The 27,644-nt window shown below is 45.1% G+C and overlaps 2 protein-coding genes across 5 annotated transcripts in view; one reads left to right on the top strand and one right to left on the bottom strand.

The window, feature by feature from the left end:
• Nucleotides 1-15,638, top strand: part of atad2b (ATPase family AAA domain containing 2B) — a 30,370-nt gene extending 14,732 nt beyond the window's left edge. For all 3 annotated transcript variants that reach the window (XM_061269776.1, XM_061269777.1, XM_061269775.1), the window contains exons 25-28: nt 6,132-6,692; nt 7,087-7,226; nt 12,488-12,616; nt 13,881-15,638. In XM_061269776.1, coding sequence (XP_061125760.1) covers nt 6,132-6,692; nt 7,087-7,226; nt 12,488-12,616; nt 13,881-13,958 — 908 coding nt within the window. In that variant the 3' untranslated portion in view covers nt 13,959-15,638. The remainder of the gene's footprint in view (nt 1-6,131; nt 6,693-7,086; nt 7,227-12,487; nt 12,617-13,880) is intronic.
• Nucleotides 15,639-15,658: 20 nt separating this feature from the next.
• Nucleotides 15,659-27,644, bottom strand: part of LOC133146277 (kelch-like protein 29) — a 93,295-nt gene continuing 81,309 nt past the window's right edge. For both annotated transcript variants that reach the window (XM_061269778.1, XM_061269779.1), the window contains 5 exons: nt 25,053-25,235; nt 23,664-23,844; nt 18,244-18,437; nt 17,974-18,118; nt 15,659-16,448 (listed from right to left, as the gene is read on the bottom strand). In XM_061269778.1, the coding sequence (XP_061125762.1) occupies nt 16,265-16,448; nt 17,974-18,118; nt 18,244-18,437; nt 23,664-23,844; nt 25,053-25,235 (887 nt within the window). In that variant the 3' untranslated portion in view covers nt 15,659-16,264. The remainder of the gene's footprint in view (nt 16,449-17,973; nt 18,119-18,243; nt 18,438-23,663; nt 23,845-25,052; nt 25,236-27,644) is intronic.

Here is a 27,644-nt window from a genome sequence, read left to right as displayed (position 1 = left end):
GCTGGACAAACCTGGTTGCCATGGATAGATGCGTGGGAAGACCTTGAATGGACGGAATATGTTTGCCGTGCTCCCGCTTCTGCTCTCCACTCGCTCGCTCACACCAAAGGTGGGAGCACTCCCCCGCCCCCATCCTTCCTCCCCCACAGGACCATTAGCGAGGCCCCAGCTCGGGGTTCACGTATGGTGCATCACCACAAGGATCAAGTTCATTGCAAGTGCCATCCTTTCATTTATAATTAAATCTTCTTCGCTTTCCTTATTCGAATGGCACTTGCTTGTTCACCCCCCCCACCCCGTGTCCCTTTCGCTATTGATTGCCACTTTCAATATTCACATCTGATGATTTTTGATGTCCCTTTGTTCTTTTACCATCACGATGCATCCCTTTCACACAAGTATCGTCAGTGTTTGCAAAAGAGAAGAATAATGATGCGCTGCATAATGCGTCCTCTGCATCAGTCAATAGCCTGCCTGCCCAAGGCAACAGCCACCAAGGCTTCTCTTGTGGCTGGAACACCGCTGCGACTAACCCCCACCGCGCATCTTACATTAAACGGGCGTCTCTCCTCCCCGTTGCCAATGTCAATCCATCGCCAGGCCTTGATGGGATATTTAAAGTCATAATAAACACCCCACGCTTCCTTTTATATTAGGCTGGAGTAGTTACTGCATAAAAGGATGGCCTGGATTTGATTTCTTTTCAGAACATAAAGGACAGACAGTAGGCATCCAGGAAATGGGGTGATAACTGTTTTATAGAATACAAAGATAATTCCACCAATTTGATATTTTGTTCAAATAATTTCTTTAATAACCCCAGTCTTAGTATTTTCCATTCACCATAGCAGAGAGTTCAAATTTGTAGTGTTTGTTTTAACTGAACTGTACCCCAATAAGTTTAAATGGGCTAATCATTTTAAACGATGGCCTCAATCGTTTATGACGTTTTTTTTAATTTTCACCAAAGTTGAGCTCGGTGGCTTCACAGTCATCCCAGGGGAGTTAGCCGCTTGTCGCTTTAGGCTAACTAAGGTCGGGTATATGCAGGAAACTCATTTTGGCAGCTTGTTTCCATTATTAACGTGGCCTGCTACCGACATCAGGTGACAAATGGGACCTTTTTTTCCTTCCTTAGGGGGCTAAAATTAGAACACGAACAGCAGGGTACAAAGAACCCATCTCCAGTTTGAGATTGCAGCGTTAGTGTCCGATATTAGAATACGCCTTTCTCTCTGGGAAAAAAAAAAAGACTTTTCAAAGGCAATCTGGTGCGCTGGGGGAGCGACGCCAAGCTTAGCTGCCATTTGGTGGGCACAAACGCCTCTTGGATGGTTGCAGCGCCAAGCCAAATGAATCTCAATCCTCATTATTTTGATCGTATTAGGTTGCACGTCACATTACTGTCTACCGCTGTGTCTGCGGGCCTTTTTCCCCCCAATCTCTTTAATTATGACCGTACATGTCAAAATTGTATTCTGATAGTGTAAAAAGCTAGTCTGCCCTTGGAAGTGTAAAAAGCTAGTCTGCCCTTGGATTGGCTGACCGGTGCTACACAGTCAACCCATATCCAATCTGAACAACTTTCCTTAGGCGGTTCAATATTTCAACTCATTTTGATTTAAAACATTAGCCAATTTGACATATTTTGATTAGTGCTTTTCAGTAAAATTCAGCTCCTGCGATGCCGCCAGCAGTGTAATGGGAGCCCGGTTCAGTTGCGTTTGACAGGAACACTTGCACAAACATAATACCGTAACACATGATTAGTGTTCTTTGAACAGCAACACGGAAACAGAAGGTTTTTGCTTTCAAACTACACCACTCGTGAATGCTACTCATGATCTTCTACTTTTTGTGGCAGATTTTGGCATCTCATAACGTAGCTGCTACCCAACGATGGAGTAAAAACTGACTTTTGCAAAAAATTGTGTACGGTACTGTTATGTAAACAAAGTTTTAGCCTCCTTTTCTTCAGTGATTCACATCTTTTTACAGCTCTCCAATTATGCAAATATGTGTGGCTATGAACATTTTATTTCTATTATGGCTGCGGTCCCGTGGTTGTTGAGAAGGTTTAAAGCTGAAATTAATTCACACTGCACATTTTCTCACCCATAACAATAGGATAGGCAATAAAATCAGCCACATATTAGTTATTTGACCATGCTAGCTGCCATAATAAGACGCTGCGTGACTTGCATTAAACCCCCACACCGGTCCGTAAGAATTTAAAATGCGCACCGATTGTTTTTAATTACTTCAAATTACTGGGAGAACCTCACTTATTCACACTAATCGCGGACATAGCCATTAAATGTCGCGTCAAAGTGCATTTCTCTCGCATATAGCTGCCCCGGTTTGTAGCTAACGACGTGTCATTATAGTCAAGGGGAGCTCGGCTAGTAATGATTTTTTTTCCAGTGGCGCTCTCGTTTGGTTCGTTGTCATGCATCAAATCGTCGTTTCTACGATGGTACACCGGTTACTAATGGCTACATCAACGCGAACAATTCATGTCAAAACTGTTTCACATGCCCGCTAATCCTTTTATGTGTTGTAGCCTTAATGCGCAAACTCGCTTTTATTATATCTCGAGTCTCTCCTTGAAGTAAATGTTTTCTTTTTGAAGGACATGTTGTTTGCTGGAGGAATCTTTTCAATCAAATTTAAGGTTCTGTGATAAACTATATGCCCTGTAAGAAAAGACCTGAATCCTTGGCAGATGTTTACTGATGCTAACAAGTAATTGCTCAAACTTCGGCTTTCTTTTATGACAATGCAGCATTGGAACTCTGTTGAATACTGAGATTTAGTCTGGTTTTATATCTTGTTTTTTTTCCGGACTCCTTGGATGGACTTCACGTAGCGGCTAAGCACCCATTGTTAACCGAATAGAAGAAACGGCAGAAGGCTAGGTCGATGTCCCTGAGGCAGACGTAGACTCCGCCAAGTTCTTTTAACTCCCGTCCGTCTCGGTGTTCTTATGCGAGAGATTGAAAAATGTTGCCTTGTGAGCCAATGAAATTGCACAGCCGGCCGCGGCCTCGTCCCCAGTATTGATGCTATCGTGCGGGATGCCATTAGGCGAGAGACGTAGCGAAAGTAAAAGCAAACAAACCGTTGGTTGGCGGCAGTGGGGGGAACAATTGAGGGAATTGACTGATCGCCTTCATTTCCACAAGCCGGGGATGGTATCATTTATTGATCGGGACGTTTCATTAAGTGTCGCCGCAACGTGTCACCTCGCTTGACAAATGGCTGTCTTTACATTTTATGACCCTGCAGTCCATGAGTCACTCTCACGGCCTTGCTCGCTTTCTTTTCCGACAACTCTACTCACAATGGTATGATTTTTCTCATTTCTCTGGTGTTTACTCGTGTTCATTCCTGGCATAGTTGCGACTACGTAGGCTGTTCTTTTCTTTAATTAGGTGAAGTCATCCATCAATAGGGCAAGCTAGCTCTTAGCAATTTACAATGGCATTCACAAATAGTCTGATACTCCATGCTTATTTTTTTTGACAGTTTTTAAAATACACAAGCGAATTTTCCTGTTCCTCTAAATGCCTAAAATCTTTCCATCAGACTTCTAAGCTCTCTTTCCATAAATTCTTTCTTTACTTTATGAAATAAATATCATGTCTCATAGCTGCATTTTTGTGGCATAAATCCCAGGCAACACCCATAGCCCACATTTTCTTGCTATTGGGAATCTTATATCAAATATGCGCCAGTGCCCCATATGATAATTAAATTACACTAGTCAACCGCCCCCAAAAAACAGCTCCAAGCATATTTTTTTCCCTCGACCCCAAAACGCTACAGTATAATTTATTCCCTCGCCATGAATGCACGCCGGTGTTCGCCCCCCGTGTCCTAAATGTGAATTCACGGAGAATTACAGAGTGGAGTCCTCTTGGGACCGAAGGGAAAATGTTGTTGATTGCCATGGAAACACACGCTTGCGTTGAAAAGTACGCCATGCGCCAGGCAAACAAGAGAGCATCTGTTCAAGTTTGGAGAGGTGTGTCGGAGTGAATCGGGAATGATACGAACAGATTGGATGATTTCCCAAGTTGGGCTATTGGCAGTGGTTGTGCAGAATTTTGAAATAACGAATACTACAGTATATGTATGTGTATAATATGTAAATTATCTTCTCAGCGTTTTTTTGGTGGTCTTTCTGAAGTGAGAACCAAAATACTTAAGACATTTTGGACCTCCGCTGCCCTAATTGTCAAATGGAGAGTCTATGGTCTTTAGCGCGCTGAGAATTAGACATGATCTGTTGACCCATTTGTGTCAGTGACTATTTATAGTAACCTCATCATAAACTTGAAGAGCTGCCGCGTCATATTAAAAGCGAAGGCTTTGTGATCTCCGTTAATTAAGACGCATGTTCCAAAGTTACGCATGATCAGCAAGTCTACGAGACAGCAAAATACGATGACTTGCAATTAAATGTCCGACTTTAAACCGGGGGTGGGCTACACCTTGTACGCATTGCCAGTCACATTTAAAATGTAAATTATCGCCACTGAACAATGGCAGAGGTTTTTGGCTCGAAATTAAAAATCCCAAAACCAAACGTCTGGCAATCTCCCCTGCGGGCAGAAGCGTTTAATGTAACAACTTCCACTCCTCTTGGTTCCCTTCAGTCCCTTCACCTCTTAACGCTCCAGATCACTGAAGCAATAATTCGATGAAATAAATAGTAAAGAAATCAGTCAGTCATTCAGAGACACCCAATTCATAATTGCACCCAAAGGCTTTCCCGAGCTGTGTTCATGTTGGTGGCACTGCAATGATTTATCGACTTAATAATTGCCGGTACCGCACTTTGGATGCCGGCATGAAATTTCATCTCCCCCCGCTCAGCGTTCACTTTAACTGGCGCACACAAACGTAACATTTGGCACAGCCCAGCAAATGTAACGAGGGCTTTAATTACTACTACAAAAGAGCTTTGGAACTAAGACTGACTTCTCTGCCTTCGCCCTCCCCCCTCTGCGCTCCACTGTTCATGCTCTGACAATTTTCATGCATCATTTACGAGCTTCCTATGACGAGTCACTTGCTGCTACTCCGTCTCACCTTTTTCCTCCCCCGGGTGCTTACTACACATCTTTGATGGTGATAGCTAAGCCCTCGCAAGCCAACCTCCCGTGGGGTTTTTTTTCTTCTTCTTTGTGTAAATAAGACATCTGGGCAGCATGGAAGGGAAAATGCAAGGTTCTGTTAACAACAGCGAATTTGATTTCTGTCTACAATCTCCGCCTAGGTTAGACATGACCTAGCCCTAATGATGAATATAAAAAAAATCTATTTTAAATGGGTCATAATCCAATCCAAAGCAGGGAGCGTGCTGCACTGTTTAATTGAGGCTAATGCATACCTGAGCGTTTAGTGTCCATTGAGAATCACAATGGGGCATATATTATTAATTATACCAAGGATCTTTTGTCTGATTTATGCTAGTCCACTGGCCCTTGACAGAATTATAATGGCTTTGACTTGATTGAATGAGTCCACCGTGGTCCATTTAGCATATCAGTGCAGAAAAAAATAATCTAAGACCCAAGAAAATAGTGAGAGTTCAAAACAAACTGAACTGTCTTGCAGTTTGACAACTTGGCATATAATTTCGATTTCTTTGTCTGTCTTGGCATGTGAAGAAATTGACAATAAACCAGACTTTGACATAAAACTCAAATAAAAAGGTAATTTAGGATAATTTTGTCCACTTCAATCGGAACATTACAGTACAAAAATTGCACTTAAGATTCTGCCATACATTTTAAAACTCTACAATAGAAGGGCAAGTATGAATATACCCTTGTCATTTAGCTTGGTATGTCAGGAATTTTAAACAAACCGAGCTAGAAGGACACTTTTAAGATAAAGCCTTGGCAGTGCTCTCAGATATTGATCCCAGTGAAATTTGTGAAAAACTGGCTTTTAACAAATGTCGTTTGCTGCCACAAGTAATTTTTCTATGAGTTTTTGTGGCCAGTCAGTCTCGTTATTGATTGTTGCTGGAGTACAGCAAGTGTTAGCTAGCTTCTGTTGGCCGCCAACTGAGACGTGTCATTCAATGGCCATTTTCTTTTTGTCATTTTGCCTCACAGATCATGTCAAGAGGAAGCTCCGCCGACGGCAATCTTGGGTGCGGGGCATCATCCGCAAGCATAAACACCACAAAAAGGGAGTAGAAGTACAAAAAGTGGAGGCTGAAATAGAAGCGCCAGGGCCCAGCGACTCATGTCTAACGCTGGATGAGGAGTCTTCCTGCGACACCCCGGGACCCCAGACCAATGGTCATCTCCCCCACGTCTCCTCCACGGAGGAGGAAAGCTCCAACGAGCCCCCGGGCGGCTCTACTGACACTGGAAAGGAGTTGGAAAAACAAACAAACGATTTCCAATCCCAAGCAGACAAGGAGAGGCAAACTGATGGAAAACCTCCAAATGAAAAACTGCATTCTTCTGAGGCTCTCCAGCTAGCGCAAGTGAATGGGAACGACTCCATGGATAGTCTGGACTCTCAGTGCCTGGAGGAAAACAGCAAGGCCAGCGAGAAAAGGACTCCTCAGAACACGAGGGATGAAATAGCGTCAAAGGGGGAGCACAAGAGCATTAATGACGAGAATCAGGAGCACAAAGGTCTGGAAGATGATCCGGACAAAGAAGGTACGTAGTTGGAGAGAGAATACGCATGTTGACCCGTTAAATCTGCATTTGACACGGTTGTTGAGGTGGCGCAATTTTTTAGGGGTTTACCGTGCAGACATAAAATGGGAATTAGATTTGCAGCCTTAAAACCATGCCGACAGTCAAACAGAGATGAAACGGCATCACACGGTGGTGCTGTTGGCCTGCTTTGAAGTGTACGCATCCAGTCATCCAGAACCCATTTGGTCTTATTTGAGAAAATGGTCCCAGTTTCTAAATGGTCTACCATCTTCCGCTATAGTAAAATCTCCCTTTCAACTGCAGAGTTTTTTTTTGGGGGGGGGGAGATTGTGAGAGAGTGCGAGTATCGCTCGCTTGGTTGCCATCATGAAAGCTTTGATGTCATTTACAGGTGACGGCAAGGCGAAGAAATGCAATACGAGCCCGTCGGAGCAGCTGAAAGCAGCGGCCGCGAGGACGGAAGACGACCCCAACGCCGTATCCCCGCCTCCTCCGCCTCCTCCGCTCGTGGTTGATCACCAGCAACTTTTGGTAATGCACTCAATTATTTTCTAAAAATTTAAAAAGAGGGTGGAGCTCAAGTAGGCTATGGTTCTTGAATTGGCTGGAGGAAAAGGAAGAGAATATATGACTACAAAATAAAATACTGGAGGATCTTAATCGGGGCTACACTGATTTCTGACAGGGCCGTAATTGTTGCAATTAGTTGATTGAACACGCTCGGGCACATCGTAAATTGACGGGAGACATGATAACGACTGCCGTACGAAGGTTAGCTCATAAAAAGTAGCTTTACCTCGGCCTTGTGCCGATCACTCTTTGTATTTGTCATTGAGCCCCCTTCACAAAGCCTACTCAAACTTTCCGAACAAAGCAGACATTTTTTTTTTTTGTAGACTGGGATTTACATTATACAGGATGGTAAAGCCCCTTTACGGACGACTGCGCCCCTTCGACATCTATAGGTCTGTTTTCAAGCTGATGGTTTGTCAGCTGTCCTTCTCAGATGAATAACTTTTCTCGGGCTTATCCCAACTCTGCTCATCCTTTTTTGGGGTGGCAGTTCTTTGGGTGCCAATTACGTTTCTATCAATCAACAGATGCGGCAAGGAAACAAGGTCATGACTAAAACATTAGCTGCCATTCACCCAAACAGAACATGTGAGCGAACCCCCGGTGCTTGCTACTTTGGTCCCCCCCCAAGTGGACTCGAAATTGGTACCTTTTTGGCTCAATGGCGCATCGCCGCAGCAGTGGCTGGGTGGCCGCGGGGTGTAATTGGCATAAAAGAAGTGCTCCTTTGACACGCACTCACTTTTTCACCCCCTTCCCAAGTGACATAGAGCCATCAAGCCATTATCGAGTAGCTTTTTAGCCGAGTCCCACGCCGAAGACGGCGTCAACGCCATCACTCAAAGTGATTGGCAGGCCTTTTAGTTGGCCCGATCTTTTGGACTCAGACGGGCCGCCACGGCGGCTAACAGCAACGTGCGGCACTAATCTGCAGGCTTGTGGCTAAAGCATGTCGTGGGGCGGGGGCGGTTGGGTTATCTTTAAGAAACAGATCGTGAAAATAGGGAGACTGTGAATAATTGCTTTTTTATCCCCCGGCTTACGGAACAAATTGAATTTCCTATTGGCGCCGGGAACGAGCGCCGCCGTTTAAGCGGCGTTATGCTCGCTGGTGTTTATTAGGACTCGTGGTGGATGTCAGCCTTCCCTCGGTTATTTTCATTGATTATAGGGTGCTCATTATTCGCGACTGTCAACATGATGGAAGAGGCTCTGAAACTCTTCTCTGTATTAAATACCATCAGTGGTTTGGTCACAGGCTTGAGGGCATCAGTACGAGTTTGGGTCTTTCAGAGCCACGATGTTGTTCGTATTTTTAGCGCTATTTTCCCCTTTCCCAACAATCGGCCTATTGTGGAAAAAAACCGAACACAGATGATTGCTGATGAGATTTTTTCGGAGTAAATATCCAATCTGGAGCTTCACCGCGCACTTATTGCTGGCGATTCTGTTTTTCTTTTAACAGTTGGCCAAAATGAGTTCTTTTCCCACACCGCTGGCACAGCATGGGGCACGTCGTGGCGCTATTGTGACATTTCACCATTTCATGTGCCATGTTCCAATTTTTATTTTGTCATCTTGGCGCTTGCTTTTAGTCATCACAGCGGGGGTAGCCCCATTCACCCGCGAAGCACGTTTGCGTCCCTAAAGAGAAATCGAGTCCATCATCTGCCAATAAAAATAGATGGCATTTTTAGATGTTTTTAGATGTTTTTTTCTTCTTCATTCTGGGACTGTAGTGCTGCATTGCCACCAAGCCTCGGGTCCAGTCTGTCAGGTTTTCATTCAGATTGCAGATCTTCCTTCCACCACCGTATCAAAGTGTACCACTCTGGTGATCGAGTTAGGAAAAACATTACAGTTCAAAAATTCTGATTATTTTCTGAACCTTGGTAACGGAAATATAATCAAATTCTTGAACTGAGTTGTACTCGGAGGTTGTTGAATTTGACACCCCACGCTTTCCTCTATCCACTACCACACAGCCGCTATCCCGCTTAAGAAGCTGAGAAAATCCACAGCTCAACTTTGACCACTCAACAATGATCGGAAAAGGACAGCTTTGATGCGCGGTGTGAAAAAGGCGCTTGTGTTAGCTTCATTTGACAGAGGCTAGCTATGAAAACAAGTTACGAAATGTTGCTAAGGTTAATCTGTAATGAATAAAGTTGGAAAGTACATCTTGTGTCCATTCCGATATTATATTTTGGACGTCAAGGTGTTTCATTTCCTTTGATGATATAGCCTTTACGAGTGCCAGAAGTCCTTCGAAATAATCACGAATGAACCCCCCCCCCCCATTTAACGGAGTATTTTGACATTGATCTCGCACAAAGACCTTTAAAGCACATCACTCCGTTTTTTTTGTTCTTTTACAACCAAGCGCGCATAATTCACAAGTTATCAAATGTCGTGGGGATTTTTCCAGCGATTCCACGTTGGAAGCCAAGCCGGTTCGTGCCCCGCTGCATATTTTACGATGAGTTGACAACCCCGGTAGGGATCTCTCTCGCCGTTCCTCCCCTTAAGGGACGAGCTTCTCATTTTAATGTTCCGAGACGATGGTCGTAATATGATTTGTCGTGATTGTCCCCGACCCTTCTAACACCATCTATATTGCATTACCTGTGTGAACCCCCCCCCCCGCAATAAACCACACGGACCAGAATATTATTTTTAAAATCAGTGTCCGCCCTCGCCGAGGCGAAAAGAAACCGATGTTCATTTATCATTTATTGTTTTTGCTCGGAAAGGATTTGAATTGGAATCGCGGAGCGAGATAGCGGCGGTTTAATAGTGTCCCTGCTGACGGTACACGTGGCTAGCTAGCCTCTCCAATGATCTCCACCACTGCAGGCTTTAATTAGACGCACTTCTTCTACCTTCCCTCTCAATACTTGTAACCTCTCGTAAAAAAAGAATGTGGCTACATTAGACCCATAACAAGGCAGGTAACACGGGTCAAAATAGGCAGCAGCGAACAGAGCCAGGCCTTCACAGGTTGGGTCTTTGGGGTTAAATGGCCCGTGTCGGCGGCGATCCTTACCGCACGGGATTACTGCCCCTTTGTGTTGCGGCGTGTTCACTCAATCAACAAGCGCGTTGTAAGACACACCGCCGCCATTTACCCCACGCTGCCGCCCGGCCCCTGACCAAGCTGACAAAAGGCAAGGGGAGCGCAATCAGACCGTTCGCAGCCAGTGGGGAGAAAGAACCTCGCGGATGGGAATGAATGGAGCGGAAACGAGGCAAACGGGGAGGCAGGGTGAGGTGGGAGTAGAATGGGGGAAAAAAAAAAAACATAAAATTTGCTTCGGGGGGAGGGAGCTCTATAAAACATTGAAATGGGGAAACGGTGAGAAGATCCTACGTAAAATAGGAGCGGAGGTGCGCCGTAAAGTAGCAAAGTGCACCCAAAACGTAAGGGTGACAAACTCGGTGGCTCGACTGTCAAGATGGACTGTAATTACGGCAATTAAAGCTTTTATGCAGATTTTTGACACGTCGCCATGCTCCATTTTCGTTCGCTCCCCTTTGGCGCGCTTACCGTATGAAAATAGGCCAATAAAATGTGCCGAGTACGACTCGCTGGACTGCGGCTCTAATGATGACTATTATTTTTGCGGGGGGGGGACTTTATAAGAGTCTTCGGCGCTGGCTTTTTACTTAACAAGGGACTTGCACTTATTAGAGGCCAAGGGGCAGTTTTTGTCACATCTTAGCGAGGGCATTGTCTTGCACTGCCAGAATGTCTAATGGAAAGTGACAATACTGTCAAAGTTATTATGCGCTTAATCTGCTGTTGCAGTGGAGAACGTCTCACGGGAATAACAATGGGCTAACTTTGATTCACTTGGAAAAGCAAAAATGCTCTTTGCAGTGTTTTAATAACAGTGAAATAAATAAAATAAAGATCAGGCCCTATTTTTGATCATGTGATCAGGACGTCCCTAATTATTTTTTTTACTATCATAATTACTTTTTGTTATATTAAAGCAATTGCTTGACCGTATCATTGAGGAAGCACAAGTTTGTTTGTTGCTTCCGTCTTTCCCTTCAATGTAATCAACATCCATTGTAATCAGACTGGCTTAAGCCTGTGTGTGTAATTAAATCCCATACGTCGGCTGACTTCATCTTGACACATTGTGTGCTTTTAACGCACGGTCACCGCCTTTCACCCTAGAGGTAAGATGGCGGCGCGTGCACACGCAGCGGCCTCTCTCTGTCCCGAACGGTGTTTTGTTTTGTCGTTTAATGTGGGTTTGTCCGACAGTTTTGTGTGTTCGTCTCGTCGCACCGAGTTGTGCTACAAGTACAGCGGGCTGGTTCTGCTTGACATCAGCAAAAGCGAGTTTTGTGGCGATCTGGACTTTGAAGCGGGGACATTAAAGGCGCTCGGTCTGCTCCGTCCTGAAACATCGGAAGCGGTATGCGAGGAGGCTGAAGAGGGGCGAGAGCGGGGGCTGTCCGGGCCAGGCTGGCGGCCAACCCAGCTCGCCCCGCCGTGCCTTCCTTTCTTCTGGCGAACGTTCGATCACTGGGCATCAACATGCCTGCTGAGATCTACGAACCGGACAGTGCGTAACTGCTGTGCATCTGGAGCGGCTAGCGTGCTATCGGGCAGACCGGGCCATTGTACGAGGGGGAACATCGCGAGGAGGTGGAACGCGCGTCTACATCCGTGACGAATGATGCCGGGACTCTGTGGTGGGATGCAAGCACTGCTCGCCTCTGGCGAAGTTTGTGATCTCTAGGCTTTTGGGGTCCTGAACTCTCTCCCCCTGTGTCTCGTCACCGTGGGATGGAGGAAACGTAATTTTAATTTCTTTGTGTGTCTTGGCATGAAGGAATTGACAATAAAGCTGACTCTGACAACTCCCCTCCTTTTTTTTTTCTCGCCGCCATTGATAGTAACTTTAATTAATGTGCCTCGGTCGAATTGAGTGGGCGCATTGTGATGAGCTGTGCATTTTGAACGCGTACACACACCGGGGTCAATTAAAAGGGCCTTTCACTGTCCACAACGTTTTAATTAAAGTCGTCGTGAAATGCAAACTTGCTTCTTATTATGATTAGCTTTAATTAACTGTCACCGGGATCCGCGGCTCTTTTGTACGCCTTTGACCTCCAAATGCTGTCACACCTGTTTTTGAACGGCCGCCATTTCTGGCGCACACGTATGCCAGCTTATCGTAAATGTATTTTTCCACTTGCAGGTACTACTCGACATGGCGGTGAAGAAGAGTGAGGGCTTCAGCGTGGAGCAGATGGAAAGACTCTACTCGGTGCTCAGCCAGTGCATCTTTGCCCACCGCAGAGAGTACGACAAGACCCAACTACTGGAGGTAACCAAGCTAGTCATTGCTATATTATTTTAGCGTATGCTAACTGACAAGCGAGTGTAGCATCCACACAATAAAAGAATTATTCGCAGTGGAAAAATCTGTGGCGAAATATGACAAAAACTTGATCACGTACTTAACTTGCTTTGAAAAGCGGCAGTGTTTGTTTACCATGAGTTAGCTGCTCCGTTGGCAACGGAGGAAGGACAAGAGGAACATACAAACCACGTCGCTTGGTTCTCTCAAAATTTCACTCCGTTATTTATTTACATATTGTCGAGTATATATGCAGATTTTTTCCTCTCTCACCCCTCAGGGAAACAGTATTTACATAAAGCATTTCAAACTGTTTCCAATTTCGTTGGGGGGTGGGTTAAGAAACTGCCACAACATGTCAACGTTGAAAGATAATTATATTAGGTGAGAATCACAGCAAACGACACGGCGATCATCATCGTGCGTGGCCAAACGGAGTCAAGTTGGGCAATTACTTTTGTACAAAGTTGGTCTTTTTGAATTGACATTTAGGTCACTCAATGGGGCATTGAGAGAGTAACTGGCAGTAAGTGTCACAGCTGGATGTTTGACAGACACACGACATTTTGGGCATTTATGTCTTGACTTTACAAGTCATAATGTGCGCGAAAAAAAAAAAAGACAGCATAGCCGTTGAATTGTCATCATGGTGCCAAAATTGCACTCTGACAAGAATACCTCTGCCTCAATTGTGACTTTTATTTGTGTAGATTGCTTTGCTAACAAGCACAATGCACCAGATTGTTGCCTCTCAACACTTTCCCTATTTCTTCCTTCCACGCCAAAAAAAAAAAAAAAGTCGAAGGTTCTCGGGGGGGCGAACGCAAAGATGATGAAGGGAGCTGGCGTGCACCCGGCGAGTAAATTAACTTTGGGTTTTGTCCAATAGCATGTGAACATAAAGACAAAAGGGATCATTATGAGGATAAAAGCCCAATTTACAACACTTATCAGCAAAAAGAGAATAAACTCAGAATTTTACAAGACACAAAATCCATGCGTTGAAAATAAGTAATTATAAGAGCCAAAATGCGGGTGATTGTTTCTCAAATAATATCAAGTTGCAAGACTAAAAAAAAAGTAGATTTAAAAACTCATTGTTTTGTCGATCAGCTAAAATGAATGTGTCGAAGCGCGCAGAACACGTCTAGTGAAACGAGCCGTCCCTCTTGCGTCACCTTTTCACTCAAATGCATAACAAGGCACTTTGTTGTCACTTTGTGTGCCGCAGGAGATGGAGAACAGGGTCCAGCATTTTGACACATTCCTGTGCCACTCAGACCACAAAACCTCCTCAGGTAGACCCTGAGCAACTGCCCCCAACCGCCTCCTCCCATGGGACCACAAACTTGGAGCGAAGTCAAGAGACATTCAATGGTGCTATCATTCGTCTCAGGAAAATCTGCTTCAACCCCCCCCCCCCCCCCCCCCCTGCCCCCTTGAGGTGTGTGTCACACGCACGCGCCAAGGTGATGGGCGACCCCGGTGCTATATGGGTGCTAACTATAATCCACGCTGCTTTTCCAACCCGGGACAGCGACTCCAAACGACCGCCTTTCACACACTCGCACGTCGATGTTCACCAGTACAAATGGGTGACCGCCATTTGAAGACAAGGGCAGAATAATAGCCACAATCCGCAAACTATAGACCGCGGAACCAATCTCGCCCCAGAGTGGAACCGCCACCACCACTATGCGCCGCGATTGTGTTTTCTCTCTCCGCAACTCATTTTCAACCACCTCTCCCCCTCTGTGACGTAATGATTTTAAACGGTCAAATTTGTAGAATCCATTTCGGAACCTTTCACAAAAAACAATGCTGTATAAAACACAGCGCTTGAAAATCGCTGCAAAAATAAAAATGTGACCAGGTTGACTTACCGAAGTCAAGCTGGTCACATTTTTATTTTCAGCCCATTAGCCACTGTACGGAAACGTGCCAATTGTTTATTCTGTTCTTTAAATCCATGCGTTAAGCTCCTAGTAGCATCAGCAACGTCGCTAAGGCACCATTTGATTTCATTCATTTCCGCTTTCAGACCCTTCCAGCACCCGTCCGTCCACCCCGGGGGCAGACTGTTTCACGAATATGCGGTGGAGTAATTATGCAAAAAAAAAAAAAAAACCCTGCCGTAAGCTACCTCAGCGTAACGTATTGTTAACTGTTTACTCGGTACACACAAGCGGTATTTTTTGTTTTTTTTGTACAGTCACATCACTCCTCGCTATTGGTGTGTCGGCGTGAAACCCAGCCCGCCCCAAAAATCCCAACCCATCACCCACCGGGGTACCATTTTTCAACATTATTCAGCCTTTTCTGCTAATATTTGGGCAGGTTCAGTTAAATGTTTATTTATTGTAAATTTACGTGTTTTTGTTTAAAAATTTCACAAACCTGTAGCATTTGTGTAGCAGGTTTTGGGGGAACTTGTGTGTTTGCGTATGGGGGTTTTTACACGTCTCTCAGGTTCTACACATGCCTGTTGTTTTTGTGTGTATTTATTTCCTGGTGTTTTATTTTGAATTGCTGCGTACTGGAAATTGTGCAGGACCAGACTTGTTTTTTTGTTTTTAATATGTTGCCAAAAGGAGTATGACATTGGAGCCACATTTGGGAATGAAAGACACAGGTTAGTTTAAATGTCATACATTGTGATATTGCTTTATCGTAGCCAGTTTGGACTAAACCAATTTTTGTCTGGTAGTTGAAACGACTTTTTCTAGTCCAGTATACCGAGCGAGAGAACGAGCCGCTTTGTTCCTGTTCTTCCTTCTGCCACATGCCCTGACATTATCGCCGAAACCTTTGATGGCAATGCCGGCATTCCTGTTAGGTGCTTTTGACCTTTTAAACACCACGCAAGCACGCTCTCGTTACCTTTCTAGTGTAAGTTATATTTGGAATGGAAACACTTACTGTAATTTCTCAAATTACTGCTGTTATATACTTGAATAAAAAGGTGCAAAACTGTACAGTGTGAAAAAGAGTGAGAGAAAGGCGTTCATATTTCTTTTGGTATATGTATTAGCTTTTCGTAATAACAAGTGTTCATTTCTGGATACAGATTTACAGACGTACAACTTCTCCTTTGAATTCAACCTATCAATTTAGTTTTTTTTCCCCCTAAAAACATTTATAGACAATTACCTTGTGGTTGTAAAATATACATATTTATCCTTCCTGTTATTTACAGAAGTCCACCTCCAACACCAAATGGCTGGCTTTAAAATGAGATGCCAAGTATAGAAGCCCCCCCCCCCACCCCGAGAAATATGATAACACTTCCGGGTGATTATTGTGCTTTTTTTCCTCAGAAGGGGGTTGGGATGAATTATTTCCGATAACGGGATGAGGCTGAGTCCTCATGGATCTGCTCTTTGGAAGTCCTTTCTCTCTCGTCCTGTAGATAACACTCGTGTCAAATAAATAGATGAGTGGAGTTTGACTAAAAGGGCGCCTGTGGATGAGATGACGGACAATGGGCATGGCTGAACTGTCGCACATGAAGGACATTTTACACAGGAAAGGGAACGAGCGGCCGGTTCCAATGAGGAGAGTCCCAGCTGGTGGTTTTTGGCACTGCACAACGGTCAGATGGGGTTCCGCCTGGACTCATCCGCTCTGGATGTACTTCTTGATGACCACGCAGCCGTGTCTGAAGAGCGGGCAGGGGAGCGACTGCAACAGCGTCCACGTGTTGGCGCAGGGTTCAAATGTTTCCATGTTGCCCAGCGCAGGACCTTCGCTGCTCACGATGCCCCCTGTTGCGTAGATCTTTCCATCCAGGATCACGGCACTTTAGTGGGGAAGAGATTGATAACACACACACACACACATATATATATATAGCTATATCTATACAAACATAGCTATATTTATACAGATCTATATTGCTATATATATACATTTCTATATTTTGATATATCTATAGCTATATCTATACAGATTTATATATATAATCTTTATATAGCTATATATCTATGCAGATAAAACATCTATACAGATATATATCCATACAGATCTATATCTGATATTTATATAGCTATATATCTATGCAGATAAAATATCTATCTATACAGATCTATATATACATCTATAACTATATATATATATATATACATCTATAACTATATAGCTATATTTATAGCTACATCTATAACTATAGTTATAGATCTATATTGATATATTTATATACATATATCTATATCTATACAGATCTATATAGATTTATATTGATATATCTGTACAGATATAACATCTATATAGATATATATCTATACAGATACATGTATAACTATATAGCTATATTTATACAGATCTATATTTATATGTATATCTATATAGCGATATCTATACAGATCTATATTTATATATCTATATTGATGTATTTATATGTATACGTAGATGAATCTCCATAAAGATATATCTATAAATTACATACAAAATATTAAATATATATCTATAAAATACATGCATCCATACTACATAGATACCCTCACGTATGTATGATCTCGAGCTCTATTAGATATCGTGATCACTCGCTCATATATAGATGAGAGCAAAAGAAATATACATTGTCTATGAATCCATTTTTCTCTGTAGAGCGATATTCATATATAGATCAGATGTATTTCTACAGATTTAAATACTTAATATTTCACTTTCTCTCACATAGCAATAATAACAATCTCTAAAACTATAATGAATAACCAACAACCTCATGTTATTTGATAGGGGAAACAGAAACAGAAGTTTGTGTGCAGGGAGGATTAAAACTTGGTCTTTAAGCAGATTACGGCTTTTGTGTCCGATTGGGGCCTACACACACCAAGTCATAAACGCGGCTGGAAGTGGAAAAGACTATTACATAAAGCTTAAATATGTTGGGTTTGACCACGAGTGAAGAGCATGCAGCAAAAACCACGAGCAGCCGCTGCTGTGCCCTGATAAACTCGAAAGGATGAGGAGGTGTGTGCGTCCTTTGCTCAGATGGATCATTTCTCTTCTTCCTCTCCTGTACGATTACCTGCCTGACTTCATCTGCTGCACTGAAGCACGCAATACCAATAGTTCAGTGTCCCCCTGCTATTCACGGGGGATCGCGACAGAGCCAGACCGACAATTACTGACACTCCACTAAAAGGGATTATCATCACGTAAACAGTATTGGTAGTTTTAACCACAAACTATAAATACTACAACTTCTATTTTAAAATGTTTTTTGGGCTGCTATCCACTTCCTGTTTAGCCTGATTGTTTTTAAATGGGACGGCGTCTATGTACACACATGATCGCTCGCGTACTACATATGGGCTTGTTACCTGCAGAATTGTCTGGAGTGATTCATGTTGGGTCCCGCCTTGATGTTGCCTTTGTCTGGGTCATAAATGGTGGTGGCTCGCGCGTATGCTCCTCCCAGGATGTACACCAGGCCACCCAGACTCACCGCCGGAGCGTACTTGTTGTCTACACACACACATAGATAAAACTTTTATCATAAAAGGTTTACCCATGTCAAGTAAAAAAATAAATTAAAATCCTGTCAAAAAAGCAGAGCAGGGTTCCAGTATCTTCAATCAATCATCACTCACCGATCATAGGCGACTCGATGAAGCTCCAGGCGTCGCTCTGTGGCACGTAGGACTGCAGCACGCCGGCCGAGCGCCCCGCCTCGTTGACGCCACCGAAAACGTACACTTTGCCGCCGCACACCGTGGCCGCCGCCGAGTGCACCGGCTTGGGCAGCGGAGACACTGTCTCCCACTGGTTGGTGATGGTGTCGTACCTGCGGGCAACAACGACAGCCGGGTGAGGCTTCCTGTCACGTTTCCATGCACGCCAAAGCACTACATTTATATTGGACTACGCTTTGTCTTGAACACAAAATGGCAAATAGAGCAGAGTTCAGTGTTAATCATAAATCTGCAAATAGGTGACTTAAGGTCATTCTTGATCCTTGGCGTATTTTGCCAAAAACATGTTATTAAAAAGACACCTGAGAACAAATGCATGTTTCCTTTAGCACTGAATCTCTTTGCTTCTAAATGGAATATGACCTAGTTAAACTTGGCACTAATGTATCACACACACACAAGTACAGTAGACTTGCCGACTTTTGGCTGCGGGGCTGACAGGCGTAATTAGGCGAAGGCGCGCACCACCAGGGAGGATGAAAAAGAGCGAGCATTGCGCACAATGACGGCAATTAAAGCAATTACAGAAAGCAAACATATGTCTAGCGACACACGCCATTAAGCCCTTGCGCCGGTCACCATCTTGGAGCAAAAAAATACAGCACTACAGTCAATGGTGCCCCGGGGCAAATCTCAGCTTCAGTGTCTTTTGTGTGTGGGTTGTATTTTACTTAATTTCATTCGTTTATAAATTGGGGGTTAACTTTTATTGTACGCCATTTGTTTTTATTTTATCTGCTATCAAAGTTCATCTTTTGTCATTAAATCAATATAAATGAATGGAAACATGGAATTTATAAATTGGTCATAAAATACATTTTGCACTTTCAACAAGAGCAGCAAAACAAACATGAGCATATAAGCGACGCGCAACTAGCCGCTGATGTTCAAGTGTGTGTTTACGGGTGATGGTCCACGTTGTATCTGACAAGCGGCACTTTGTAAAAAATAGCCTGACGAACGAGCATGTGAAATTCATTAGCGGCCCAGAGTTTGACAGCAGGCCCCGGAGCATTGTGGGTAAAATTCCCTGTAATGCCACCCATTGAGTAGCCACTTGTCTTTGTTTACCGAGCAGGCAGACTTTTTAATGGAAAAAGCTAGGAAAACTAAAATCTAACCAACATCACCCATTTGCTTTTTTTTGTGCATTTTGCGAGGGCGGCAATTACATGCGACTTTACGCTAACGCCCGGGCCCGTTCCCTATTATTTCAATGCGAGATTGCTTATTGGATGCTGTGCTATGCTTGGCCAATGTGAATTTGGGGGGGTTTGAATTAGATGAAAAGGCCATCCAGCTTAGAAAATGTTACATGAGGTGAATGGCATTAAGGTGATTGACATCAAACTACCGCTACTATCGGAAAGCGGCAGACGGACGACCACGATGCTGCCTTGGTGGCGGTTGGCCGGCCACTTAGCGTGGGAGGGGTATACATTCCAAAAGGTCACTTGTCACTTCTTTATGATGAGGAGGCAAGTGAACTGCTTGCTGCCACATGCTAACGGCTGCTAATTAGCGGTGGCGGGGCGAGTGCTGTCATGGGAGGCCAAGATGGAAACACGGGAGGCTGCTATGCCAATCGTCATCCAATAAAGGAGGGGGAAAACCTGTCCAGCCATTTTCTATCTATCTAACTCGCATTACATTAAAATTTGAAAACTGTACACTGGTGACTTTACGTTGTAGCAAAGCTACAAAATGTGGATTGACTTTTTTTTTTTTTAAAGACGCTGTATAAGCCTGTACCAAAGTCGGAGTGTAGCCAGGTAGATTGCAAAATATGACAGATCAAACCTATCATGGGGGTTTAGTCACATTTATCTCGGTTTACATTCCGTGTAACCAATAAGACGAGAGTGATGTTACATCTTTTTTTTTTTTTTTTTTAAAGTGACAACTTGTAATAGTCATCGCTACTGCAGCCATACGATTTCATTTTTCTGCCAGTTTGGAAATCGACTGAGCCCCAAAAAGGTGCGATCCATCACAATGAACATCACGTCTGCGCACATTCCTCACTGTTATATCACCCAGCGTGTTAAATAAAGTCTGCCGCCAATGAGGCTCCCCATCTGTGTTTGATTTATTAGCGGGGTGAAGTTGCCGTCGATTTCTTTTCATCAACTCTCCTGACTGGAACACTGTTGAAAAATGCGAAAATAATTAGTGAGAAAATTATCTTGTGTGCCAGCAGAAGTTTAACCGTCTTAATTTTGAGGGAAATAAGTTGGGCCACATCCACCGGAGAAAACATGCGGTGGTGAGGACCAGGAGGCTGGTTGGCGGGTCGGGGGGGGGGGTGGGGGTGTTGTCAACCTTGACAGCACAGCAGGTGCCACCGCCGCTGGTATTGCTAATCCAGAGGAGCAAGGGATTAGCTCAGTCGGGGGGAAGCTGCCTCGGCAGGGAGGCTTTGGGAACCTCTTGTCCCTGACTACTGCGGGGTCGACCCCCCGATGTGCGCCCCCTGGCACCGCCCACTAATAACCATAACAGCTGGAGGCGCTTACCTGAGCTCAAATGCCGAAACACTTGCAGGCAAGCGAGGTGGCGGCACTTCATTAGCAGTGTGGAGAAACAAGAGGGAACCCTTGAAGGAGTTTACCCATGATCCCCTTTGTTTCCCGCAATCCTCGCTGGGTCCCTGGGAATTGCCGCCTCTCTACACTCTCAGCCTGACACACCTACTGCTGAATTTAGAGCATCATAAGACCACCCCTAAAAAGAAAATCTGAACCTGACAACCATGATTGGTATCATGCAAATTGAAATGGAAAGAGTCTGGGACTTTAAAGCACTCCACGATGCTAAGATATGGTAAGCTATATTCATATCTATGCCTGTATTACCATGGCAAGCTTAAAATAACACGATGCAGCTTCTGCTTTAAAAGATAATCACAGATTCTTAACGTGGATTGAAAAGCACGTGGCTGACTTCACCCCTGTTGACAACGTATTTTATTTGCATGCAGCAGAACGGGACGTAACGCTAAGTGAAACCTTGCGAGGCATAACCACGCTAATCAGCAGAGTCAGATTAGTTAAAAAAAAAAAAAAAAGAAAAAACCACAGAGGATGCCATCTTTTTGTTAGTGCAACATCCCCACTGAGAGGGCGCGTTGCAAACAGGTTCTCATGAAATATTAAGCGCCAATGGCGCTTGAAGGACGTGCAAACCTGCGCGTAGCGCGCGATAAATAAAACAAAAGCGCCACTGCGTGATTGACACATCATTAGACAGGCATGAATTATTCAATATTCCGCAATCATAATACTTCGTCTAAGGATCAACATGGCGGGCGAGAGTGCGGGCCCAGGGCACCTGATTGCGACTTAAAAAGCCTCCCCCGCAACTCGGCGACTCACTTCCCCTTTAAAAGCAAAACGTGCCAGTCATTAGCGACGAGAACAGTTGGGTTCGATCGTCACGAGTGTTGATTTGCGCCGACGCAAAGGCCGCATCCTGGCGCCATCCGGCCTACGTTGAGATGTCTCTGATTGAAGACATAATTGCGAGCGCCGGCTCGAATTTCACGGTGAGAAGCGTGAAAGCTATCGTCAAGAGGGAAGGGCGGTCGGCGGAGGCGGCGCACAAGACTGCAAATGAGGTGGGCGAGATGGAGGCTGTGCACATACCTACTGTACACGCACAATACGCAAATACACAAAGTCCAATCTGCAACACCATGCACTTTTTGCAAGATGCAAACTTCTGGATGCTGATCGTGGATCATCGTTACAAATGATGTTGTAACAATGACTACTTTTTGAGATGTTAAATACAATAGCCAGTTGAGCTTCATTAAAACCATCATTATGGAAATCATGTTTTTGTAGTGGCTAATGCTAATGTTTTAAATGCAGTCGCCGCACTTGTCGATGCTAGACGAGCCCGTCGCGTTTTTTAACGACAGCTGGTCTAATAAATGCGCTCACCGACTCGACATGTACATACCTACACTCACTCCGGTAACAACGGGAGCGCACAAACGATTGGTGGCGTCCCGGCGCATCCATCAGGCGATGAGCAACGCAGCAAATCAATTTGCAGCTGTCGCGGCGTCCCCGAGCTGCCATCCGCATATCAAACATCGGCAGCCGTCGCTATCCGCTGAGTAATGATTCTGGAATGTTATTAGTGCCACAGTCGCAAGCCAGACACCTGCCAGGACTTCCTCTCTACCGTCGCTGAGGGTCGCCGCAGTCAAATGTTCTGCTGGCAGAGTCTGGCCGCCTAAATGTGGCCAAAAATGGCCACTTAACTCATTCCCCGCATGACATTTTCAAAGCAGCTCGCCAAATTCTCAGTCGTTTCACAGCATCTTGGCCAATCTTTCACGACCCACAGAAGATTGTGTCATGTGACAAGATACTGTAAGCTTTCCAACTTTTTCTATAGTTTGGTTTATTATAAAGAAATAAAACAATAATTATTGCATTTACGGAACGAGATTTTTGTTAATTTTAATAAGCTCTGTGTGATCATTCTGAGCCCAAATTCTCACTGTAAAATTGTTCAAATTGCTGCGTCTCGGAATACCTCCGGTGGGCTTGAAAGGGATTTGCCTTGTATTTACGAGCGCTATGAAATAAATAGCTTGCTGATAATCTGTCAGGAACGTCGGCGAGCAGTCGGTTCGCCGTGTAATTTACGACACCTGTTCCCCGAGTGCGCGTCGGCGACCAGCTGCTGGCTGTCGCGGCCCGTCTCGTAGCAAATCTTTCCTGCCTCTGCTCTGCCCTTCCCAAACTGCCCAAGTGTGCGTACGTGTTTAGCTGTTATTAAGATACTCAGTCAAAGTTAATTGGAATCTTGCTTTAATCGGAAAAGTGACAAATTTCACACTTCCGTCAAAATCCAAGCGACGACGTTGAGATTTAATCGTCTTTACGCCGTCAGTCAAAATCCATACGGATGTTGTTCTGCTTCAAAAGGAATAGCTAAAAACACCATGGCTTGTGTGTCATCCATAAGTGGTGTTGCCAAACAAAACGAGCGTGCGGGTACAAATCAAATCTCCATAAAACTTTGATAGTAAATTATGCATGAAGCAGCTTACATTAGTCTCGCCTCACAGACTCCTCACATAGCAACAACAACAATAACGGCAACTCATCTTACTCTTCTTTTGCCTCCTTGTCGCAATGACACATTGCTAGCTGCACGCGGCGCACATTAGCCGGCTCATTCAACCACAAATCGGGAGGCGAGAGCGGGAGGGGGCACACACATCAGAGGAAGAAATCGTTGGATTTTTCCAGAACTTCATGGTCTTAAAAATGAACTGTAGGCCGCCATTTGAGACTCACCTCTCCACGTGGTCCAGGTTGCCCGAGACGCCCAGGCCTCCGATGGCGTAGAGTTTGCCGTCGTAGACCAGGCTGTTGTGTCTGCAGCGGGCCACCGTCATGCGGGACACCAAGTTCCAGTTATCCAGCAGAGACATGTAGCACCACACGTCAGACAGCATAACCCCCGACTCAGTGCCACCTGCAAAAACAAATACACATTAAAAAAAAAAAAAAAGACGGGCTGCATTTGGAAAAAAGTAATGATTTGCCGCTCCAGTTATTACCGTTTTTTTCCATGTATAATGCGCAAAATTTAACTAATTTATTGTCCTAAAATCTGGGGTGCGCATTATACATGGGTACAAAAAAATCTTTTTTTTTTTAATCCGGATATGATACGGAGGCCGCCATTACAGATGCGCTTTCTTCTCTGCTGTTCACTTCAAACACGCTCCATACAAACACAATGCTCTCGTATCAGACGCTTGCTCGATCACCTGCTCGTTTGTATGTACCCTACATGAATCCGAAACATTTCTTCGCTATCGAGTTTGCTAGCGCATGCGCAGTGATACTGACCGGCAGAATAACATCCGGTTGTTCCCAAAGATGATCTTTTTTCTGAAATAATTTTACGTTTACGGACTTAAGTAGGAGTCAAAATTTGGGTGCGTATTATACATGGGTACAGGCTGTTTTCCAGCATTGACATGCCATTTCTAGGGTGCGTATTATACATGGGGGCGCATTATACATGGAAAAAAACGGTATTAATTTTCACTCACGTTTTGGCTCACAACCAAAAGCGAAAAAAAAATATTGTCCACTTGGCACTTTGAAGTCATCAAAATGTTAATGCCGATGATGTCATTTAAGTAAGGAAGCCTGGCTAGGAAGTGCTAGCAGCAGGAGCTGATTGGCTAACCCAGTCTAAAAACTCTGATTTCCCCACCGGCTTGTCGGGCTCCCGACGGACACGGCGATGGCGCTTGTTCCCGCCGCCAAACACACATTTCCATTTATATGAAAAGAGAGCGTGAGAGCGAGCAGCCAGAAAGACCGATCCTGTCGCGGTGTCAAGGTGAGTGCGCGGCCGCTGCGCTGAAAAGGAGGCGCAAATGGAGCGTGGCGGGAGAAAAATGCCGTCCCGATGGAAGAGAAGAAAAAGCGCCGTACGGGATGAGCGAGTCACGTCGCCCTTTTTGCGCTCTTTAAATAGTTCTCAAAAGTCACCGGTAATGCTTCATTTTGACCTTGACCGTTTTTTGTGATTTACTATTTTGCCACCAATCTGGTAAGTCACAACGGGTCATGTCATGCCGCTTGTTACTATTGCCAACGTGGGGGCGGGGGGGAAAAAAAGTAGCTGGGTTCAGGATGATTCAAATTCACGCTCGTATTACTCACCCGACAGGTAAATGTTGTCACCGGCCGAGATGACGCTGAAGAACTCTCGGTCGTAGAAGGGCAAGCTAGCCAGCGGGTACCACTTGCTGTTCTGCGGGTTGAAGCAGGTGACCGCCGTCAGGGAGCGCTGGTTCATCCCGATGGCTTGGCGTCCGCCGACCAGGACGATGACCTCCGCCACACCTGTGGAAAGGAAGAGGGTGATGAAGGTGGACGGACGTCTGGGAGAAGCCGACGCCACCACAGGGCTCAATCTGCTGCTAATGCGGAGCTAACTGGCATCCATTCGGAAACAGTCGTCTCGCTACCGAGGGCGCTATAAAGACAGCGGTGATCCAGAACACACAAACAGGCTGGCAGGCTGCCAATAAACGACTCTCCGTCGGGCGACAAGGCGGCCACCAGACGCTAGTGAGCAGTGTGTTTGAGAGCAGCAGGAAAGGGGGGGGGGGGGGCTATCACGAGGAAGCCTGAATGAGTGGTGCCAAAGGGGGACGGGATTGTCGGGACAGCCAGGATTGAAGAAAAAGGTGAGAGATGGAGGACTGATCTTCATCTTTTTGTGCCCGATCAATATTGCCGCTCGGTGGAGTCTTTTCGACCCACCGCTTCCTTTGCTTGCAAAACAACAAACAAATCGCAATCCCCATTTTCGCCAATGTTTTCTCGTCAAAGCCGCGGGAACAAAAAAGGCGAGGAGGAAGACAGCCAACAATAAGGCCGACGCTGAGCTTAGCCGACAGCCTGTGGCTGAGTGGACGTTTTTCCGGGGTGAGGCTTTAAGAGGCTCCCTGATGGATGAGACGGGCGAAGGAGGTTGAAGGTGTTTTTTTTCTCACTTCAAGATGAAGCTAGACGCCAGTTCAGAACAAAACAAATAACAACGATGGGGTGTTCAACGTTCGCTGTCTTTTCGGGCTTAAGTCGTGCAGAGTCACGACAAGCGTGTTCTGACAGCGCTCTCTGTTTGTGAATTGACAGAAATGAGCGCTGAGCACACGTGCGCACACGGCGGCTCGGGGCCATTTCTGTTCGGTTGTCCGCGTCGGCGATGGTCTGCCTGTCTGGGCGATCCTTGAAGCCTTCGACGCGTCGGCGGACTAGCGAAACTCAACGCGGGCCTGTCAGAACATGGAAGCGGTCACGAGGGAAGGGGCGGCGGCGAATTGGGTTCAGGCTCGGCGAGGGGGCGGCCGCCCCTCAACGGAAGGTAGGGAGAAAGAGGAGGCGGCTCGGGATGAAAAAGACTTGACAAGCTGATGTTTTCCTTCTGACAAGAGTTTAAAAGCAACACATGAGAAACGATTGGCCCTGACTTTATTTTTTTTCCCCCATGAGCAAGGAGACAAAGGTCTCCTGAGAGTCAGCCAGAAAATAACGACTCAAGTATCAGATTGATCCGTCACTCACATGGCAACCTGCACGTATGTTAGTTTCTTTGATTGTATAATGTTTTAGTTGTTTTGTAAAATTACAGTTGTATTTATTTGAAACTATTCTTTTATTTTTCATTCTATTTTTATTTTACAAGTTGATTTTTTTTATTTTATACACTATTAAACACACACATCCAAAGTCTATGCCTAGCTGTGGGAGCCGTTTCTATCTGGCTGCAGGTCCATAAGCGTAATGTCTTATCACGCTCCCTTTTTACTCCATTTGCTCTCATTTGCTAATACTGTGATTTGTCTCCCGGGGTGCTAATTTGCTATGACGATGTTGAGGGGGGAGGCCGGGGGCGCCCCCATGATGGCGCTACCAAGTGCCTGTAAGTGTGTGGGAGCATATTAGGATGTTTGCCTTTCATACTCAACCACTGGTTGACTTGACTCACTCAAGGGCCCCAAATGTGGTCCAAGTGAAGAGGCCATTATAATTCTGCCTAGCAATGGAAATCCAAACACTCCCGTGGACGGATGTTCCTGTGCCTGTAATGAATGCTGGAAGAGGCCTCAGCGGCTTTGCAGTGGGTCCGACGGGTCAGCGTTCCGCATGCGCTCCACCTAAGCTGGATTTAGTTTATCTGTGTCAAATTTATGAGTCTGGACAGGAGGAGATTTTAGCGATAAGCCGCGAGAACATCACCGGCTCACACCGCCAACGTATGACTGGCGCTTCTCAATTACATTTTGGTTGAATTCATCTCAGCTGAAAACGGAAAATTTAGGCATCAATGAAGTTCCAAGTTTTGGAAGAGACAACTTAGCGGTGAGGATAAATGTTTTTGTCGCGTGCGAGTAAGGCAACCCGAAGAGAATCCACAGTGGCACAAACAATCTCACGCTGCATTTACTCCCCGAGACAAACGGCGAGGCTTGGTAATGACTGTGAGCCGGACAAGTATCAACAAAGTCGGGGTTAAAACGCCTTTAATTGTCTTTGCCAGCCTCTGACAGCTTCACCTTGCCGCCTGCTTAAATGCAGACGCCGCACTTTTAATTAAAACTAGAAAGAAAGGCGCCGGCATCGACAAGGAGGGACAAGAAAGTCAGGATCGACGCGTGCTCATTGGGACACCGCCAAAATATTTTGACGCTCAAAGTCATGTGATCAGATGCTGCCGAGACTTTTCTTTCTCACTTTAAAGCAGTG

The sequence above is a fragment of the Syngnathus typhle genome, linkage group LG22, assembly GCF_033458585.1.
Source record: "Syngnathus typhle isolate RoL2023-S1 ecotype Sweden linkage group LG22, RoL_Styp_1.0, whole genome shotgun sequence".
Lineage (NCBI taxonomy): Eukaryota > Metazoa > Chordata > Actinopteri > Syngnathiformes > Syngnathidae > Syngnathus > Syngnathus typhle.
This window is presented reverse-complemented; position numbering and strand designations above follow the sequence as displayed.